Below are 22434 nucleotides of genomic sequence, written 5' to 3' on the forward strand. Positions count from 1 at the left end.
TCACTCATCTGAAGGATGCTGTATTTCTTCTCCTCCCTTCTTTCTCACTTGCCTTTATTCCCCATTCTCAAACTTTAATTTTCTTTTTTTTTTTTAGCATCGCTAGAGAGCTCAGGAGACTCTGGGGGTTGCCCAGCCAAAGTTCTTTCCCACTATTGCACTGCCTGTCCTACTTCCACGGGGTTCGTGACGGGCAACGTGGTGTCCAACAAGGGGCCCCACAGCTAAACGACCAGAAGAACAACACGACCCAACCCTATACTTAAACATACATATTCTGGCATTTACAGGGAACTGTATGCATCAGAGTCCTATGTGGAGTTGGGGGAGACCCCTGGTGCCACCAGACAATAAACACTAAGAGTCTCTCTCCTATCTTTAAGCCAGCCCACAATCGAGCATGGGATCTTAAAATAAAGCGGTTTATTTGAGTTATTCTCTCTTTTTTTTTCTTATTTCTTATTTTCTTAAAGGTTAATTTCTGTCTTTTGTGCCGAGTTGCAATGGTTTTGGAGTGACCAGACAAGATAATTTTGTAACATAAATTTATTCTGACCGTACAAAAATCCATGATCAAGGTGATAAAGTTATTTGACAGTATACGTGCACACCCACATCATTTGTCGTCTTCACGCATGCGTACCGGCTATAAATATGCTTCCACTCCTCCCACTCCGAGTAACCACCTATGAGAATGGTAGCAAGACGACTGTACCTTGATCTATGACAGCGTGCCCGCGCGCACACATAACACCCGATCGAATCCAACGTGTTCTGTACAACGAGATGAGATTCAGCCACACCGAGACAACGTTCATGGATTGTTCGTAAGCCTCAGTGAGTCCAGAGTGTGTCGTATCCACTGGACGTGTTCATATGTCGGATGAAACCAGCGAGGGGATGTGTACCTTGAGCATAACACTTCTTGGTCGCTGATGCCCATCACGTACCATCTACTGTTAATGGAACACAGCAGTGGACTGCCTGCAACCTCTTCGCCCTGTTCAGACAAGGGCAAGCAATAATAAATCACTTTTAAATTCGATAAATAAGGGGTAAGATATAAAAGGTTACATGAATAACCAGCTGTACCTTAGGACATCGAAAGGACTAGAGAAATTTAACTTTAAAACAATTTAAAAACTGGCCAAAAAATTAGAAACCTTTATTCAACATCCAGTAGGACCACCTTTTGCCCGAATTTACAGCCCATACATCGTGGAATGGATTCCACTAGTTGTCCGAGGGAGTCTAGCTTCAGATTTGACCACTCTTTCACCAGATTTGACCACTCTTATTATGGTTGGTAGAGAACTTCGAAGCCGAATTGTCCTTTCCAACGTACCACAGACATTCTCAGTTGGATTCAAATTTGGAGAAAACTTGGGAATGTTCCTCGAACCATTCAGATACAATTTTTGCATGGTGAATAATTAGGTTGTCGTCTTGAAAGAATCCATCCATCACAATCCGGGTAAAATTGATTGCAACGCGCTCCAACAATAATACTTTTCTGAAAATCGGAAAGATCATCTGACTTCCTCATTACCACATTGACTAAAGCCCAAAGAAAGCGCACAGTATTTATCTTATACCAAAATACTTATGATCGTACCACGTGGCAACTTATATTTGCCTACCGTATTTATCCGTTGACACGAATTGCAAAAAAGTTTCTAATTTTTTGGCCAATGAGTGTACAATAAGTACGAAGATTGTGACGTCATGGATACATTCTAATAGGATATAAGATTTTAATGTTTCTCAGATAACTTTAACTCAACTAGAATACTTATTTAGTTCTTCTTTGATTTAATGCCAATTGAACTATTATGCACTAAATAATACTTACTTGGCATTCTTTGTTACTGTGAGAGTTTACACTACCAACTCCTGCACATACGATATTAGCGCCATCTGGAAGTGGAGTGGTACTATTGTCATCATCGATAGTTACATTATCGCACATTTGTCGATTTGTTATAAGTACTTCTACTTGCTGTAACTGTTCCCCTAAAAAAAAACGAAAAACAGACCGTTTTGACTCGCTTAATTGTCTAAGTTGTGGCAGTCTGTATATTGTCATGCAATTTTTCCAGATTTTTTTTAAAAATTACATAAAATTACGTCATATATTAAAAAATCAGTCTTCTCCATTTAGACTAAAAAGGTCAAACATAAAAAACATTAACTCTAAAAAAAAACACGAAATTTTTCAATATAATAATTTGAAAAAAAAAGTTTATATATACGAGGGGGCGTTTAATATATTCTTACTCATGAAGGAAATGAGATAGAGGCAAAAATCTGGTTTTATTTTTCAATGTAGCTCTCCTGAACGTCAGTACACTTGTTCCATATTGTTGGCAACGAGGAAATGCCAGACAAATGAAATTCTTTGTCCTGTCTATCAAAGAATGCAGAAACAGCAGATTTAAGTTCATTAATATCAGCAAAGCGACGTCCACGTACGTTTTTCTTGAGGTGTCGAAACAAGAAATGGTCACTCAGGGCTAGATCCGGCCTGTAAGGTGGATGGGTAAATTCTGTAAAGTCACACTCTCTTAAAGCAACAGCATGTGACCTGTGCACTAGTGCGTTGTCCTGAAGAAGCAGTGCACCTCTGGAAAGTTTTCCACGGTGTTTTTCCCTTTTATATCCCTCAGGTTGTACAGTAGGGATGCACATGACTCCCCAGTGACTGTCTGCTTGTGTTCCAAGTAGTGAATGTACGAAATTCCCTCAGCATCCCAAAATATGATGGCCATAATCTTGCCACCTGAAGGTTGTGTCCGAAATTTTTTTTGGTGGGGGAGAACCCTTGTGCTTCCATTGCATTGATTCTTGTCTGGTCTTAGGATCCCAGTGATGAACCATGGGTTCATAACCGTAACAGTTTTGAAGATGAACGTTTCAGGATCCCTTTCATAAAGCTCTAAATTCTCCTCACAAAACCGTACTCTGAATTCTTCTGCACAGGGGTCAGAAATCTGGGGATCCACCTTGCACTGACCTTAGTCATCCCCAAATGTTCATGGAGGATGTTAAGTGTTCCCTCAGATATGTCACATCCCCCTAGAGATTTGGGACATCTTTAAACGTGTCATTCAGCACAAGGGTTTCCACAGTTTGGCATATTTCTGGAGTGGTCACTGTCACAGGCCTTCCTGGATATGGATCATCTTTGATGGACTCTCTACTCCACTTGAATTGTTGCCATAAACAGCCACCATCCTTTCATGAATGGCCTTTGGCCAGGTCACCAAAGACTTGACTGAACGATGCTCCAATTTAAGCAAATCCACAATTTGATACAAGTGTCTTCCTTCTTTCTGTTACAGCAGCACAACCTAAAAACATAGTGGGATAACAAAATATTATGGTTAAAGTTGAGACATGTAGAACGTGATAAATCATGAGTCATTGAAATATAACTATGGTAAGTACCTTAGGTAGATAATTTATTGAACGATATTAAAGAATTTAAAAGTAAGTTTGTTAAATTTTATATTCTAAACCAACTTGATAAGAAAATTCTTTTTTTTGTAATCAAGAAAAACATTATTTTCAACTCTGACGTCACAGTTTCGTAATCTTAATCTCTACTACCACCAGTGTCATTCTAAAATCTCAGACCCCGGTCTGTACGTGACGTAATATATGCTAATATATATTAACAGAAGGTAATCCCTTTTATTAATTAATTAAAAGCTTATAAAATATTATTTCCAGATAAAAATCCAAGTAAATCAACAAGTAAAAATATTCACTAGTTGATGTTGGCAAATTCATGAAAGTAGCGCCATCTGTTGTACGTCGAATTTAATTTTTTTTTTCCACCACAATTCTACAAGATGATTAAAAGCAACATGGAAACTTTTCCCAGCCAGAAAGGATTGTTCGCGTCAAAATTGGCCCTTAATTTTAAATAAAGGTTCCAAAACGACTTTTGCCAAACGAAAATTTAAAGTGGAATCATTTGTAATAAGTAGAAGTTAATGAAAGCGCGAATTGCTATCTATTAGTAGCAAGAGGCACAGATGGTTAAAAGGAATACAAAGTTTTCGAATTTAATTAAAAACCCTTTCACTTCAAGTAATACGCCTTTTACTTGGATGGGAGTATCCATAGCAACACGCACGTCCGTCAGAGGGGGCTTATCAGATTCGTCGCTCAAGTGATGGCCAGTTTCTTCTTTAGCGTCTTAATTAGTAGAAGTTAAGTAGCAGACTACGACGTTGGAATATGAAATAATTTTCTTGGTCTTCTTTCCTTCCGTTTCCTAAAGATAGAGTGCAAGAGACCATTCGAAGATTGCTTCGATGTACGTTTTAAATAGCTATTTAAGAAAGATAAAACAGCTGGTCGACATTACTCTGCGTATTTCGTTTACTCATTTAAACGCTAAAAGTAAGTTTTGATTGCTTAGAGAAGGACGCAAAATAATTGCAACTTTATACGGTAATTTGGATACAAATAATTGCAGAATCTGCGCATAAATGTCCATATTTATCGTGCAAAATCATTACAGGAATTGCAGACAAGAAAATCAGCCATTTTGTTTTGCTGACGTCACTGCCAAGCGACTTCGCATGAAAAGCAAACGACAGATTCTCATTGGTCAAATTTTATTCAAGTCATAAATCTACCGAATTTTTAAAAATCTACCGAATTTCATTACTCGACTTATTTATTTAAGATTTATTCGTTATCCAAGCGAAAATGCAGCTCCATTTATATCCTACGCAGGTCTCTGCGCAATGCGCCACCTGGAATCAAATAAATGAGTATATAATGAATGATATTTGTAAACACTCACCTTTAGCATTCCAGCCCAGCGTGACACAGAACAGTCCATCAGACACTGAATGATTTCGACCCGGCAGACATGCTGGTCTTACGTAGTCTGAACCATTAACCGGCATGTCGAGCTTCACTAAGGCAAGTCTCCCGCCTCCGACTGGCGAACGTACCATTCCTGTCACCCGCATCTGCTGATCGAAGGGAGAGGTTGATAGTAGTCTCACAGTACCCAGCCGTACCGTCCACAGGGTATTGGGGCTCCTAGAGAATGTAAATGAACGCGGGGTGTTGTTATTTATAGTTAATAGGGTTAGTTGACATGCGGGTCGCGCCATTTCACTACTACACCCGATTTTCGCTAATAACACGAGGATGCTTTAAACATAGAGAGCGCGAGCTTAGCAACAACACATAAATAGCGGGAGCAACGTGGACTTTTAAACTGTTTAGCTATTGATTTGAACGGAATAAATTCGCTAGATGAAGACAATTACGAGCTCTTAGAAGAGTTATCCACCTGAATATAAATGAGATGGAATTTTACAAAATGCTTTGTTTTTCGGGATGATCTGTTCTTTGCTCAATGTACTTATTCCCACTTCGATTTTTAGGCTGATGGTCTTGTTGCGTAAGAGGTTGAGTTGTGGTGGACAATTATTCGTGTTAACATTCTGTAGGATCGGAATTTTTTTACGAAAACAGCGACCATGCCCGTGTTTCTTCATATATTTGAATAAGTAGAAGTCACTTGTAGCTAGATCAGAATGGCTGAATCTTTCAAGAGCTCTATTAAAATGGCAGTTAGTATTTTAAGCGACTCTTAAACAGGCACATTGAGATGGAGAAGAGCCCGGCTTCAATTTCCTTTGGTGTTTTTATTTGAAATTGCCACTTAGAAAGCGTACCATATTACTCCATACGTTGTTTTTGACAGTTCACTTTTGTCCGTTATAAGAGTCCTTTGAGCGAGGGTAGTTACTGTACAAAGGAGATTTTGGATTTGTCGAAACGTGATTCATTTGCGAAGAACACGTGATTATTACCATCTACAGTCGTAGATGGTAATAATCACGACATGAGACGTGAGAGTCAGAAATTGAAAGACGATTATATCTGTTTTAGAAAAATTGCGGTAACACTATATACACATTATCGATGCATCAACGTGGTGGTATATCTGTGTGCGCCATGTACATACGTGCCTGGAAACAAGGTATTTGGACTTAAATGTGATAGCCAGGGGAATACTCAGATATGGGATCAGAGGGATGTTTCTGTAAAAATATCTTTTTATACTCTTTCACTCTTCTCCAGAAACCAGATAATTCTGAATTCATCCCTGTTCTTGCAAAAAAATTATTAAAATACATTGCAAGTGAATGTCGCGATGGTGGCCCTTGACAGTTGCGCATGGATGTCGTAATTTTAGCGTCCCCAAATCCGGAAGCTTTAATTGGCTGCTTAAGATGCTTTCTTCCAATATTTTGAGTAAATGTGTCAGTAAAGAAACAACAGAAGAAAACACTTAATCACAGTTTAGGTATGCCCAATGTTGAATCTAGAGCGTTTGCACTGGGGGGGGGGGGGATGTAAACTTCGGGGGTACATGTACCGGGGGGAAAGAATGTAAACTTCGGGGAGTACGTGTAGTATATTTTTTATTATTATTTAATATTTGCGACATATGTATATGTTACAAACAAATCTGTATATTTACAGATTACTGACAACAATCACAGTTTAATAATATGAAAATCTTGTTTGTGGTATACAAAGGAAGAATTAGCCACAAGTAGATCCTTGCTGTGAAAAAAATAAATACGTGAAGGGAATGTGAAAACTACAAAGCGAAACTGCTGACGATTGAATTAGTGGCTACAGACTCCCCTGAAATCCGCGGGACACTTTACAATTACAATAGCATCTGTCAGGAATCAATTCAGGCGAACCTATTCGCAGCCTGCACTCTTGTTTGCGATATACAAACAAAGAATTTGTCACACGTAGACCATTTGTGTGAAATACTATCAAGAGATGGTTTGTGCGAAAATAAAAGGAACCTGAAAACCATAAAACGAAGATGCGGACACTTGAAATAGTGGCTTTTAGTTGCAAATTTATGCAGCAAGAAATATTGCCCATTTAAATTATTTTGAAAATTTCGTGTCTTTTGAATTTTAGTGATTTAACCACCTAACAAGTACCACACTTAGTTGATGTGATTTTTCATGTTGTATTTATTTGACATAAATTTATTGAATTCGAGTTTTATAAAATAAAAATTACTGTTTTTTATTTTTTACTGGGGGAATTTTATTCCACCGCGGATGAAACTTACCCCTGATCACCCTCCCTCCCCTGGATTCAACACTGGACCGTATGCCTGTTAATAATCGTTAACAATGAATATTAACATCAATTTTTTCATTAAATATTTTTCAATAGTGATAAAAAAGCAAAGAATAAAAATGAGTGTTTACTTTTAAAAAAGTAGAAATATATTGATGAAATTGTAAATCTGTAATAACTAATATGCATTTATGGATAATTATTTAGGTAATTGACCTAATTACTGTATAATCATGGCGCATGGACATTTTACCGTTGCCATGATATTTTGCAGTTACCATTAACAACAGAAATAGATTTCACTGTTACCATAATAATATTTTGCTGTTATGTAACAGCGCCAGTAGATTTCACTGCTGCCATAACAGCACCAGTTGATTTCACTGTTACCATAACATTTTACGGTTACCATGACAGAAGTAGATTTCGCTGTTACCATAACAACATAACGGCACAAGTAGATTTCACTGTTTACCGTTGCCATGACATTTTGCAGTTCCATTAACATTTCACTGTTACCATGACAGCACCAGTAGATTTCACTGTTACATGACATTTCTCTGTTACCATCACAGCACCAGTAGATTTCACTGTTACCATGACAGCACCAGTTGATTTCACTGTTACATAACATTTCCCTGTTACCATCACAGCACCAGTAGATTTCACTGTTACCATAACAACATAACGGCAGAAGTAATTTCACTGTTGCCATAACAACACCAGTAGATTTTACTGTTACCATAGAAACATAACGGCAGAAGAAGATTTCACTGTTGCCATACAGCGCTAGTAGATTTCACTGTTACCATAACAACATAACGGCAGAAGTAGATTTCACTGTTGCCATACAGCGCTAGTAGATTTCACTGTTACCATAACAACATAACGGCAGAAGTAGATTTCACTGTTGCCATAACAGCGCCAGTAGATTTCACTGTTACCATAACAACATAACGGCAGAAGTAGATTTCACTGTTGCCATAAGTTTCCAAATGATAATTACTGAAATTGTTAAGAAGTACAATTTGTGCAGATTATAACCTGTGAACGCTTCTATTCGCAGCCATTTTTTCCCTTTTATCGTTAAATACTTGTTATCTGTTTAAACTTTCATGCTTACCCTTCAAAACAAGATGTCGCTGTTAGCAGCCATCTTTCGGTGATTAAGGTGCCGTCACAAACATGATGTCCGTTTTTAAGAAGAGCCGCATGCCAAGGCCATTCACCGTGAACTGCATATCTCACCGGTTTGCTTGTAGTTGATCGGCGATTGGATGGACGAGAATTGTATGAAGGGCGTATTCCACAAGCTTAAGAAAATAATTAAAAAGAAACGGTATTATATCAAAACGACTGAAAGACGTCAAATTAATTACATATAATTACTAAACTATTTTAATAAATGTAATAAAATGTTTAGTTATACATTGTCACGTGCTTTAAATATAATTTATAATTAAATATTTTAATAATAACTAGGGTGCTTCGCCCCTGCTCGCTGCGCTCGCTTCTTTTGATAAAATAAAATACTTACAGAAGCTTTCGACTCTGTCTCTTCCTCAGCTATGAATACATAAATACGTTACTATATCTATATAATATCGGCGTAGATACATCATAGACAACTCCTAAAGAAAAACTACGATTGCAGTGTGGAAGGCATCATTTAATCTGTATCTCATATTGTACTCATCCTTCACAACGAGTTACCGTGTATTGCACTACCTAGAATAAGTAACGCTTCACTAATAGAGAAGACTATTGTCACTTATTCTCGGTGGGCACCACCACCCAGACGGCAGACGGCACCGTTTCTAAGCTAGTTGGCTTTTCATCGGTGGGTGCCTTTCACACCACGATCGTAGTTTTTCTTTAAGAGTTGTCCGTGGTATCTACACCGATATTATATAGATATAGAATCTTAAAATATTATGCCTTTTTGCATTTAGTTTATTTAAATTAATACGTTATATATGGAAATCAAGAATGGTACCGCGTGGTCATGTTAGATAAACATAGCGCGTGACCACGTTTAAACAGAAGTTTTGTTTTTTACCACAGTAAAACAAGCTTCTATTACGTATTTTTGTATTTGTTACGTATTACCGCATAACCGCATCTCTCTTCTCCCATTGGCTGAATAAATATCATTAGAAGGAAAATTATTTTAATGTATAGAAAGAAATTTAATAATTTATCAAGCGAATCTTGAATTATGTACAATTAATTTAATATAACTAATAAAGTACTTTTATGATTTAAACTTTTATCAATTTTTATAGATATAAATTTTATAGCTTATAAATCAGAATTTATAAGAATAAAATTAATAAATTGCAATATTTTTTATAATTACCAATAAAAATTTAAATCGACCATTTAATGGGTCTTCGAATAAAATTGGTTTTTTAACATTTTTTATTTTAATGTATCTCTTCTTATAACGGCTAATTATTTTATAATTTCAGTTATAATCAATTATTAAATAATTTAATTAATTTATTTAATTTATGAAATAATTTAATAAACCTTCAATAGTACATTATAAATCAATAAATTAATTTTATAATAAAAAACTCTTTAGAATTTTAAAAAAATTATTTTATTTATAGGACTTACCTAATGCTCCACATTTGACGTATACAACATGGCGACTGGTACATCTTGCTTGGGCAAATCTATTTTAATAAAGGATTTATATGTAAACAAATTTCAACTGAATGTCATAAATTCTAAAATGTTTGTAAAAAAGCTAAAATTTAATCTGAATAAATGTTGTAGAGGATATTAATAGCGTACTTCAGTCAGCAGACAATAGTTTTTAATAAAAGTATTTCTAATTGCTATATAAAAATAACGTTCATAAAAAGAAATTTTTAAACCGTAATCAATTTTAAGTTTTTAAATTTATAATTTTGATAACTTGAATATTTATCTTAATCTATAATAAAATTACTTATTAATTTATCTAAAGTTATTTTATAATTTTATGCATTATTCAAATTTTAATTAATATTTATATTTATTAATATTAATAACTTATCATTTAAAGTTAACATTCATGCTTACGTCACACTGGACGCTAATGGATCAACCATCTGGACATAAGAATCCTCCCCATCTTCATCTTGATGCATATCAACGTTTTCGGTGACGCTGAAATGAATAACTACACCTTAGAGAATGAATCAGTTCCTTCAGTTTCATAATAAAAGTGTGATAATTAAAAAAAAAAAGTGTAATATTTATATCGCAAATTATACAAAATGGGTATAGAATTCGGAAAGCGCTTACGAACTCGATTAATTTGTTTGTCTGCTTTGTCTCCTCTAGATGGCAGCACACATCGAACATGGTTGTACCAGTGGGAAAATCGTTTTGTGCGCTCTAATTTCATGAAACAAATGCATTACAGGCTTCAATATTGATAGAACATTAACTAATATTAGCCAGTTAAATATGTGTAATTATAATGCTATCTAATTATTTATTGATTATACTGTTATTTAATTATTTACTCGAATACAAAAGATAAACTACACGGCATTTTGAAAAATCATATTAAAATATTCACGTACAGTCTTTACCTAATTTACATAGTACGATCATTTATATTTGAAAATTATATTTGCTACTTTACTATTTAATTAACCCATCCGCAATTAAAATATTATTGCCTCTAAAATAATAATCCAGATTTTTATCGACAACAAATTGTATGAGAACTGAAGGCTCCTCACGTTCTTCATTAATGTATGATCTCATTAAAAAGAAAGGAGCCATTTATTGGAAATAAATTACATCCAAGGTTTAAAGTGCTTCTCTCTCTACCTCGCTGTTGATAAAATAAAAGAAAAAATCATCGAAACTTGCCTCGTATTTCTCAATTTCAATTAACTATTAATGTTTAATATGCATTCAACGCAGTACTGATATTTCAGCCTTTTCCTTTATCATCAAAGTTATTAATTACTTCGTGCACAACTCCAAAAGACAAACAAAAAAAAAAAAAAATTAAAACTTAATTTTGAAATGTTTTTCCTATTAGTGCCCTCTAGCGTTTTAATGATACTAAGAAATTAGTTATAAATATGTCGATGAATACGTAATCAGAAGCAAGCGAAATTGGTGGTGTGTATTTAATTAAAAATATGCAAACGTTAGTTGTTGGTTCTAACCAATATTACTAGGGGGACGAGAGTATGTCTAGAAAGAAATCTCGTAACACTAAAAGAAATTAAAAAAAAATTTGGCCTCGTTTGGTGTGGTTGAAAATGAGTATAAGGGGGGAGGGAGGTAGCTGGATCCGGTAGATTTTTGTCGACAGTAATAAATTAGCGTGTGTCTTTAGAAAGGTTAATTAAACATGATAAATTACCGCATGGGGCGCTACAACGATAAATGCAATCAAAGAAAATTACTTCCTGTGGAACGAAGGTAGCGGACACTGTACGTATTAGGGAGGTGGATAACGACCTCATTTTTGGAGGCGTCATCAATCGGGTTTGAATGCAATCTTATAGGCCTATAAAAACACTTCTTAATGATTTTACCTTCACAAGGTTGATGCGCAGAATTTTGGGACTGCACCGAGAGGGGAAGGGTGGAGAGTTTCGACGCTAATATCGACCTCGTCTGTGGTGTATCGGCAAAATTGCAACGTCATTAGCAAATGGGTACACTTTTGGAATTTTAGTAAGTTCCCATTAATTGAAGTTCGCGTGTCGTTAGTATTGGTGTTGTGGTCTTATCCAAAGTACGTTGGGTGCTTTGGATAATTTCCTTTAGGCGTCTTAAAACTTTTATTTGTAGATAATGAATTACTCCTGCCATTAGATATAGTTAATTACAAGTGACAGTTAATCGGTCAAGTTTGTCGCGTTTTTACTGATAATTACCATCATTGGGTGGCATCGATGGCTTTCGGGTTGGGACCTTAAAAAAATTATCCATCAGAAGACACTTACTCAAAATGGAGAAGGGTACAAGTAGATACTGCCAAACTTTGTAAAATAATATCTCTTCTGGTAGTTGGGAGAGTATTATTTACGTTGTCTGTGCAGACTTTGGACATTGAACCTCTTTCGGTGTATACTAAAAATCCTTCTTTGTAGTAGGCATAAGGTTGACTCGTAAGGGTTGATATGTTGGGGGAAATGGTCACTGGAAAAGAAACAGAAAATAGAGAAATTGTTGGTTAAATAAACCTCTTGATTACGATATAGGAAAGCACATTATTAAATACTATGAATAATACTTACAGCAATTTTTTTCATCCAGTCCACTAAAACAATCAAGCCTTGAGTCACATCTTCGCTCTATATCGATACACTCTTTGCCCCCGCAGAAGAACTGTCCTGGATTGCAGTAGTCTGTAAGAAAAGAACGAATTTTTTTAAGTTTTATAATAAGTGCTCTGTGCTCTGAAAAACATTTGGACACCAGTAATTAAAGAAAAATATGGTTTAATTATGCAGAAAGAAAGTTTGAATATACAGTACTACATTGCTAAAAGTAATCGGAAACTAGCATGCTTCAAAAATGCCTTTTAATGATACGATAATTAATAATGCATAGGCCTGAGTTCGAGTTCCTCAATGATTCGAGGAATTTTTATGGATTTTTTTCACAATTTGGCTGAGCTAGTCGGTCTGAGGCGAGATTAGCACCGTTTTTCTCCAAAAAACTCTGGTTTTTCATCCAGAAAACAGTTAAATCGATCATAAAATACAAGCAGTTTACAGACAATAAAAATAAAATAAAATAAATTTTCTGTTTATACTCCGGGACGATCAAACGGTCAGAGGAGTTCACAAGGTAGACAGAATACAAAGGTCATGGGGTTTTGTCAATGATATATAGGAATTTTGCTAGCAGGGAAAAGGAGGTGATTATCCCTCTGTATAAGGCAATGGTCAGGCCACGCCTTGAGTACTGCGTACAGGTCTGGAGGCCTCATTTCAGGAAGGATGTAGATTTACTTGAGCGTGAACAGAGAAGGGCAACAAGATTGGTGAAGGGAATGAAGGGATCCTCTTACCAAGAGAGGCTTAAGTTCTGCAAATTGCAGTGGCTGGAGACTAGGCACCTGCGAGGTGATCTGATTGAGGTGTATAAGGCCTTGAATGGGTTGAGCATGCTGAATTCTGATGGGATCCTTCCACTTGTTCAGATTACGAACCTAAGGAGCATAAATTCAAATTAAGAAAAGACAGATGTAGAATAGATGTGCGGAAATTTGCCTTTAGCCAGCGGGTGGTTAATTGCTGGAACAAACTTCCATCTGTCGTTGTGGAAGTTGATAGGTTGAATAAATTTAAGGAGGAACTGGACAGGCATTTGGAGGGAATGGTGTGATTTTTTTTTTTTTTTTGGCTGATGCTGCATAAGCTCATACACTTGCTTTCTTGCATCACATGCCACTACTACTACTACTACTACAAGAAACAGCACCGTATTCAGCAGTCACGGGCTTGAACCCCAGTCACTCAAGGCACGTGTACTTATGCACCCGCGCGCCTGACCACTAGGCTACGGCGGCCTTATATATTGTTTACAACTTGGCTGAGCTAGTCGGTCTCAGGCGAGGTTAGCATGGTTTTTCTCCAAAAAACTCTGGGTTTTCATCCAGAAAACAGTTAAATCGATCATAAAATACAAGCAGTTTACAGACAATATATTGTCGCTTCATAGCCTTAGTTGCTTTGATGTTTAACCCAGAAAAACACGAAATTTCCCGATTGAAGAGGCTTTTAAGAATTCCTCCATTCTACAATGGAACTCGAACCAGATTTCTCCAAATGACTGGAGACATGTGTTATTGTTAGGGCGGCTCCTAGAACATTAGTTCAAATCCGCCTCGTATTACTGTAGGTTTTAACAGACTGTATAAACTAGACCAGACTTGGAGTAGTGTCATGTTTGTGTATTTTATGTATGTTGTGATGTGCTGGTCTCTTGGCTACCTAGAAGCAGCGATCACCAGGAAGGCTGCTTCCAGATACTCGTCCACACCACGGGAAGGTGGGCCAGTTCCAGTAGATGGGACGCCATAGGTCTCAGTATATGAGACAAAATGAGAAAAAAAAAATTCGTATAATAATATTTTAAGAATTTCTCCATTCTACAATGGAACTGGAACTAGACTTCTCCAAATGACTGGAGAAACTGTTATATTCTCACGGACTTCGGCTTTCGCACATCGGATGGAAAAGACCCGGGTTCGAGTCCCCCAGATGACGGGAGGAATTTTTACGGGCCTTTTTCCCAACGTGGCTGAGTTAATAGGTCTCGGGCGAAGGTAGCATGGTTTTTTTCTCCTGGAAACTCTGTTTTTTTGCCCAAAAAACAAAAAGTCTACCTTAGAAAACAAGCAATTTACAGACATACACAGAGCAATATGGCCTTAGCCGCTGATGCTCCTAAAAACTCTACTGCAACAGTTATGCAATGAATTTGATTTTCTTCCCAGAAAAAAAAATCTTTGCACAACTAAGTCAACCTATGACTGAGAAGGCTTTCAACGAATCGATTCTGTTATCGGAAAGTTTTATATTAGTTTTACTTTGTAAGTAATCAACAGCTGATAATGGATCTCTACATTCCTTTGATAATACCGGTAGTTAGGGTGCCAAAATTATATTAAAGCTCATCCAAGTGAAAATGAATGTATTTAACACATGAAGAGACTTCGACAATGATAGTTTGCATTTTTTGAGGTACTTGTTTTATAGCTAATGGAAAAATCAACACACACACACACACACGCGCACATACAGGTGGAGGTAAAAACAAAATGGCTTCCGCTTCGAAGATGAAAAAAGAAAAGACGTATTTCATTTTAGATTGTTTTTGCATTGGTCAGTGTTCGTTCAGTTTTTAATTTCAGCTTCGTTTAAAAATAATTGAAAATCACCTCCAAGCAAAAGCACACAACTTTAATAAATTGAGAAATTTTTCCAGAGCTGTTTCTAAAAGATTAATTGCTATCCGCTATTTTTCTATCCTTCTCTTCCGTTAGATTTATAGAGCGAGCATCTTTTCTTCGCTCTGTATCGGCGTTTTGGATGACCGCTTTCTCACCATCCCTCCTAGCGAGTGACCCACCCTTTTACTGTCTTTAATTACGCTGCAAACGAGAAGCAAGCCATTTGTATCGCATTTTCCATTTCGTGTGTCGAAATTTGCTAACGAATTCTGTCTTTACTAGTTTCGAATTCATCGCGTTCTTTAAATGGATCATTTGTGTCGAACGGGTAATGATCCGTAGCCATGCCAGTAATTACACGAAGGTGTTACAATTGCAGGAATTCTCTGGGGAAGTTTCAGAAGAAAATGTGACTAATAAGAAAAGATACTTAAGAATTGCTAAGTTTAACGCGAGAAATTATTATGGTCTTTTTTTCCTCAATGGTCTATTTTATAAAACTATCTCGTTGGACTCGTTGGGTAGAATATGAAGACATTAAAATTCTTGTTCCCAGATAATGGTGGACTTGGCGCTCATGGCCTTAGTTGCCCATGCGCCATAAAAACTAAAATCAAATCAAAATCCCATATAATGGTGATCTTATTTATCCTTCAATATGATCACTACCCATCTGTCTAACGTTTTTCAGTATTCCATCTGCCGGGCATTTCTATTGATATATGCAAGAGACCGGTCTATGGTATGTGTGGATCAATTTCGAAGGAGACAAAAGGTCCTTCCATACCATAGGCCAGTTTCTTGCCAACAAAAGGTCCTTCCATACCATAGGCCAGTTTCTTGCCAAATACGTAAGCTTTTCTCAACATTTTGGGGATTTTTGTCGCAATTTTTCTTGGCTTTGAAACGCGTGCTAATTAAGACTGACTGCAGATAAACGGATGATTTATACGTTACTTGGTCTAGTTGAGTCGCCGAACATGTTTCGACAAGTCGCAACTCGCTATGAAGTACCAATTTCGAGATACAAAGCCAGATGCTCTGCATAGTTCCAAAATCATAAGTTCCTTTCCTCTGGATAAGTTCCTTTATTTTGGAAAACAGGTAAAAGTCGCAGGGAGTCGTGTCAAAAGACAATGGTGGATGCTCCAATGTATCTCAGCTTTGCACTGGCTCAGAAGTTGCTTAATTGATGCCATCCCATGGGAGAATTCCCGCTCCATCCTTTGAGATAGCTAAACTACAGTCCCGATTAAAGAGATCTTTAGAAATTTTTTTTGCCTTCTCCAGAATTTCAACCCAGATCTCAGCGAACAAGGTTAGAGGTGAAATCCGAAGTTAAGTTCAGCGAGCCAACAAAACAAGAAATAGTAATGTACATTTACCATGTTCCTTCTCAGTATAGCTCGATGGAGAATGGTGCCTTAACAGTTATTTTTTTTACGTTGACGAAAGATGGTTTCTGCAACTTTCAATTGTCACAAAGTAAAAGAGCCTCTTCAAGGCTGGCATTTCGGAAGCAGACAGGAGATAAAAGCCACTCTGGCAATGGAGTTTCACAGTTACCAGGGGTATGGGAAACGATTATACAAATGGATAGTGATTATACCGAAGGAATACAATCAGTAACTGAGATAACTTTAGATACAAATAGCTAAAACAACAAGCGCCATAAATGAGTCCATCAGCAGTCTGCAACCAGCCTTACCACACATGCTTTCGTCCGAAAAATCTCGGCAGTCCAAAGTACCATCACAGAGTCGATCTGCCATCCCTCTAGACCGGAGTTCATTAGCACACCCTAGATGATACAATAAATATAATATTAGTCAAGAATATATGAATTTTGCATTTCTATTATCAATAAGAATGCAAACAGTTAGCCTTTGGAGTAAAAAAAGATAATTACCTGGCTTCGGTTTGCAGCTTTTGACTCCTGTGTATTTGGGAAAGGTATTGCACTCTATTTTCTCTGCTACCGTCTTGGGCAAGAGTTTCTTACACGATTTCCAAAAGTCTGAAATAAAAAGATATTTTAAGATACGGTTAATAGCTAAGTGTTCAGAAGAACAATTATTTTCTTTGAAGATCTAATTATTAGGATATAATCTCCTCCGAGCGCTCCTGTTTTTAACTCTTATTTATCGGTTCATTTTAATGCACGACTATTTGGTTGTGTGTGCGTGGGCGTGTGTTAGTAATTATGTTCCTTTTGCTCCGTCATGTCCTACAATTGCTACAGTTCTTTGCAATCTCGGCACAAGGAGAATAATTGCTCCTTCGCCTCATTACGTGTCCAGAATACAAGTTGTGCGCATTTGTCTCCACTGTTGATTAATTAAGCTAATTAGTAAGGAGTAAGGAGGTAGACAGGATAGTTAGACTATTCTGTGCAAACCCGATTGGTTTCCCCTTTAGAAAGAGCTGTTTACACAGCAATGCTGGCCATCGAGTTGAGACTCTTTAAGTGGTACTTGCATAGCAGCACCCTCTATCGACTTTATTTTCTTGGTGAAGCTGGGGTGGTTTTTGTATTATTTAGGATATTGACTGCGATTTTAATTATATTTAGTTAGAATTAAATGAATACTAAAAATAATTCAAGTTTCATTTGTTATTTAAATTATTTTAAATTTAATGTTTTAATTTTATTATTTAGGCAACATTGTTTTATATCTGGCGTATCTATAACAAATTTGCTCATTTCCTTAATGTACTTGCTAAATTATCCTTAATCTATTGATAAATATTAATTACTATCCTATTATTATAGTTTGAGTGTCCAATGACTTAAATACACTGCTCGACAAAATTAACAGAACAAAATGTTTTTCATGAATTTTTTATTGTGAACAGTGCAAATTCGCATGCAAATTCGAAGTATCCAATAGAAATCGATCAATATCTTACAGAGGGTCACATTATGCAAATTTTTCATGCATATAAAAACACGGGTTGTGACCACATCACGTCATTCCCGTTGTTTGGTTTCTCGGTCGGATAGCCACATTTCCAGTACTCAGGATGGCAAGTCAGTCCTCGTGGTCTTGATAATTCTTTGAGATGGAGCGCCGCTGGACGACTTGAAGCCGGGCAGTCGCAGGCAGAGGTGGCACGTTGGCTTAATGATTCATGCTGTGTCGTCTCGGCACTACAGAAGCAGTTTCAGAAGACAGGGACCATTACAAGAAGAGATGGCCAAGGTCCCCCGAAGGCTACGTCGACCGTTATCTGACTATAACAGTAAGACGAAACCCTACGATGTCCTCTCAACAACTGTCTTTTGAGATTGCTACGGCCACGGATGTAAACATTTCCAACCGGACTGTGTTAAGAAGTCCCAATTCAAGTGGACTACGAGAGGAAGGTAGTGGTTTGTATCCCATTAATCCCAAACCACTGCAAACCCTCGAAACTGGTTCCATGAACATGCGACTTGGAGCCTTGACAAATGGGGTACAGTTCTGTTCTCCGATGAATCCCATTTTAGCCTGTAAACAACGAGGAATGCAGTACCATCCCACCAACGTCAGGGACACTTACGGTGGAGGCGGTGTTCTCGTGTGTTCTCGTGTGTTCTCGTGATACCGAGAATAGATCCCAGAACCCTATGTGCGACTTTTTAGGGGTGCAGATAGCCAGATTTTCTTTTCATGCACGACAACACCACTTCACATAGAGCTCAAGCGGTGAAGGAGTATCTTGAAACTAAAGATATCCACCAACTGCCGTGGCCAGCATGATCAGCAGACTTAAATCCGATCGTAGATGTGAGAGACTCCCTTCGGCGTTGCATTGAACGCCGACAGCCAACTCCGCGGTCACGGTCACTTGTTAAGATAAGGTCTGCGCTGGTGGAAGAATGTGATTTGTTGCCACAGAATCTTACAGATATTAAGCATGGTTAACCATGCTTATCATTGGCCGTTCAATAATTATACACGTTCAATAATAAACGCGTTCAATAATTATCCTTCATGTATGCATTATCTAAGTTGCCTTATTCAATAAGTACTACTGTTAACCTTATGTTCGATGTTATTCATAACGAGTTTTTCATTTTCCTTAATGTATTGGCTAAATTAGCCTTAATCTGCTGATAAATATTAATTACAATTCTATTATTATAGTTAAGAATGTTAAATTTCTTAGAAATATTTGATTATTAGCCTTAAAAAACGCATTCAATAATTATCCTTAATTCTCTATAGTTAAAATATCTTTGATAATTCTACCCGCAGGCTAACTGAGACGTGAAATTGTAAGCATACTCGAATATACCTTCGCAGAATTCCTTGCATGGAGGAATCAGTCTATCATCTACACATTCGGGCTGGAGTAGTTGGCATATGAATTCGTGCGCCAACGAGTAGCACTCAAAGTCGATGATCTGACGATAGGCCACGAGTTCTTGTTGCAGATCGGTGACATTTCGATGGCCCAAGAGGTTTGGATAGGAGGTCAGGTTATAGGGAACGTTTACACAAAAGTTTACCTCTGTAGGCACACATTTACGAGGTGCGTCAGGAGTTAAGGAAGTAGTAGCGGCCGTGCTTAGTCCCTCAAGATAACCAGGATATTGTCTTCGGGGAATCCATCGATCTGCTGAATCGTCTACGGCTGACTTGCGCTCTAGACAAAGGTCAAAAGTAACTCCAATAAATAAACTTCATCAGTGGTTATTTTCTACTGAAAATAGAACAATTCTTTGGCGCTGTTAATTGGTTATATGCGACAAACTACCGACAGAGGGAGTCGGGTGGGTTTATAACAAAATAAATACGCTGATGAACAAAATTAAAATTTGTTGGCATTACCCTGAATCTGTATAGAGTCTTGATCTAATGATATTCCTTCAAACACGCCGAGGTGTTGACGAAGGGCCTCTTCCATTAAAATTACGTACAAGTCTGTGGCTGTGATACGACTTTCATCGGAAGACAAATGAAGATTGAAGTGGACTACGAGTTTCTTATCTTGCTGCCGCCTGCAATTATTAAGAAGATATTTTGAAGAAACCACACGCAACCTAAAGCGTTATTTCAAACAGTTTGATCTAGTACTTGACAGATTGTCAAGGGAAAATGGTTTATTAGCTGTCAAATAAGAGAGGAAAGATTATCTAGCAACCTCTAAGATCGAGCTAAGCAGAATCTTAAAACAGATGGCCATTTAACTATTGTATTATATCCAGTCTTCCATTTTTCCGCAAAGTTTACCACAATCGATTTGGAAGTCTTGAACCAATCATACCTCTTTGGAAGAACGTCCACGCTAACCACTTATCAGTGGTTAGCGTGGACGGCCATAAGTAAGATTCTGGGTTCGTGCCCATAACCAGTGAGGAAAAATGCGCAATCCATTGTGAACTATGGCTTCAGAAAATTATGGCTATCCTTAATTCAATGTCTGCATAGTCACAATGAATATAAACTCTTTAACATCGACTGCTATAGAATAAACTGAAATTTTTTTCATTTAAATGTATTGAGTTTGAATCTTGACTTAGTCATAGGATTTCTATTGGCTTATTTACACCACTGCCGAATCAATCGGTCTCGAGTGAGGGATGAAAACCCTCAAACAGACAAACCGATCATATAATCATACATTTTACAGTCGGTTTACTTTTTTTTATTGATTATCCAGTAAATAGTTATTAAGTAAAAAATCATGATTTAAATGCATGATTTTAATAGCAATGGAGAAGAATTTTCAGTAAGAAACACAGACTACTTACCTATTCAATGCTAGAACTTCTGCTTGTAGAAAAGAATCTTTATAAATACTGCTGTTATAAAGTTTTTCCAGCTGTAAATTGAAATACGTAATGACTCTCTGATTTCTCTAATGATATGCAGCACAATAATATATAATTAACACTGACTTCAATTATTAATTTTTATTTAAATGTTTAGGCGACTTATCATTTATTTGAGTTATTCTCTATCTCGTTGCTATTTTATATTATTGATTTAACTATTTAAATTATTGCTTTTTAAATTATTTTATTTTTTAATCTTATAATTAAAATAACTTTTGTTTTAATTAAATTATTTAAACTATTTGTTTTAATCTATTTTAATAAATTCGAAAATTTCAAAGTATATTTATTTTATTTTAATTATTATTTTAATCTTTTAAGTGTTTAATTTTAATTATTTATCATTTAAATTATACTATTTACATTTATTTATTTTAATTATTATTATTATTTTAATCATTTAATTATTATTTCTAATTTTAATAAATTTATTTGAAAATATTTTATGTAATGGTATGGCTATTTAAATTGCTTTATATCTAATCTATTTTATTTATCTAATTTTAATATTTATTTTAAATTATAAATTTATTTTTATATTCAGTTTATATTTAATTGGTATATGTAAACTTATCAATTTAAATTATCATTTTATTTATTTTTTAAAATTAAGTTAACTACTTTTAATTATAAATTAAATTTTTTATTTATTCCGTTTGTTTAAATTGACACATTTAATTCGGTTAAATATATTCATCGTGTAACACATTTATATTAATTATCTTTTACTTTTATTTAATCTATATTTTGTAAATACAGATTAAATTAATATAAAATATTTAATTTAGCATATATTATAATTAATAATTGGAAACTTTCGCCATCTATCGTGAATAATTGGAACTCACTAAATTTTTTGTTTCTTCGTTTACTTTTTACTTTCAAATATTCAAATTTAATCGACATTGCTTTGGATATTCTGTTTAATTCTTGTAAAGTGATTCATATAACGATTACAGTTCAATTTTATGTTAAATTTGAATTCAATTTTAGAGTTTATCGCAGACGATGTCACTAATTATCACTGTTGCCATAGTAACGGAATCTAGTCGTTTGCAATACATTGTATGCATATAATTGTTGAAATTGTAATTAGTACCAAACGATAACAATATATTATTATCGTTTGGTACCTAATTGTTCAAAGTTCATTCTTTGTATAAATTCCAATGTATAAGATTGCTATTACCATCTGTTTAGAATCTAACATTCTGATTTTGTGTGTATACCAGCTATTAAAAACAAAGATAAAATTATTTAACTGAAGATTTAATTAAATATCTAATTAAGGAATTCTTGTATTATGGATGTTTAATGGACCGAGTTCTTATTTTCTTTTGGAATTGTTCATTTCGAACTATTAGAATTTAACTAGAGAATTATGGAAATCGGGCACTTACCCTTGATTCATAAAACTGAGCCCTGTCTTGAAATTCGTCCGACAGTGCATCTGAGAGCCTGTTGGTATATTTATCACCATCTAGGACAACAAAGCTTCCTTTATACACTCGCTCTGGGGGTGAGAGAA

General features: G+C 35.9%; 1 protein-coding gene across 1 annotated transcript in view; it reads right to left on the reverse strand.

Moving 5' to 3' along the window:
- Positions 1-531: 531 nt before the first annotated feature.
- Positions 532-22434, reverse strand: part of LOC150086514 (atrial natriuretic peptide-converting enzyme-like) — a 105855-nt gene continuing 83952 nt past the window's right edge. The window contains exons 4-17 of the mRNA XM_090372613.1: positions 22307-22419; positions 20823-20893; positions 19900-20069; positions 19364-19714; positions 16992-17099; positions 16791-16883; positions 12417-12527; positions 12123-12318; positions 10225-10311; positions 9775-9833; positions 8276-8465; positions 4820-5064; positions 1853-2013; positions 532-1000 (exon numbers count right to left, since the gene is read on the reverse strand). Coding sequence (XP_090228739.1) covers positions 815-1000; positions 1853-2013; positions 4820-5064; positions 8276-8465; positions 9775-9833; positions 10225-10311; positions 12123-12318; positions 12417-12527; positions 16791-16883; positions 16992-17099; positions 19364-19714; positions 19900-20069; positions 20823-20893; positions 22307-22419 — 2141 coding nt within the window. The 3' untranslated portion in view covers positions 532-814. The remainder of the gene's footprint in view (positions 1001-1852; positions 2014-4819; positions 5065-8275; positions 8466-9774; positions 9834-10224; positions 10312-12122; positions 12319-12416; positions 12528-16790; positions 16884-16991; positions 17100-19363; positions 19715-19899; positions 20070-20822; positions 20894-22306; positions 22420-22434) is intronic.

The sequence above is a fragment of the Mastigoproctus giganteus genome, chromosome 4, assembly GCF_048544385.1.
Source record: "Mastigoproctus giganteus isolate SK-2022 chromosome 4, ASM4854438v1, whole genome shotgun sequence".
In the NCBI taxonomy this organism is placed as follows: Eukaryota; Metazoa; Arthropoda; class Arachnida; order Uropygi; family Thelyphonidae; genus Mastigoproctus; species Mastigoproctus giganteus.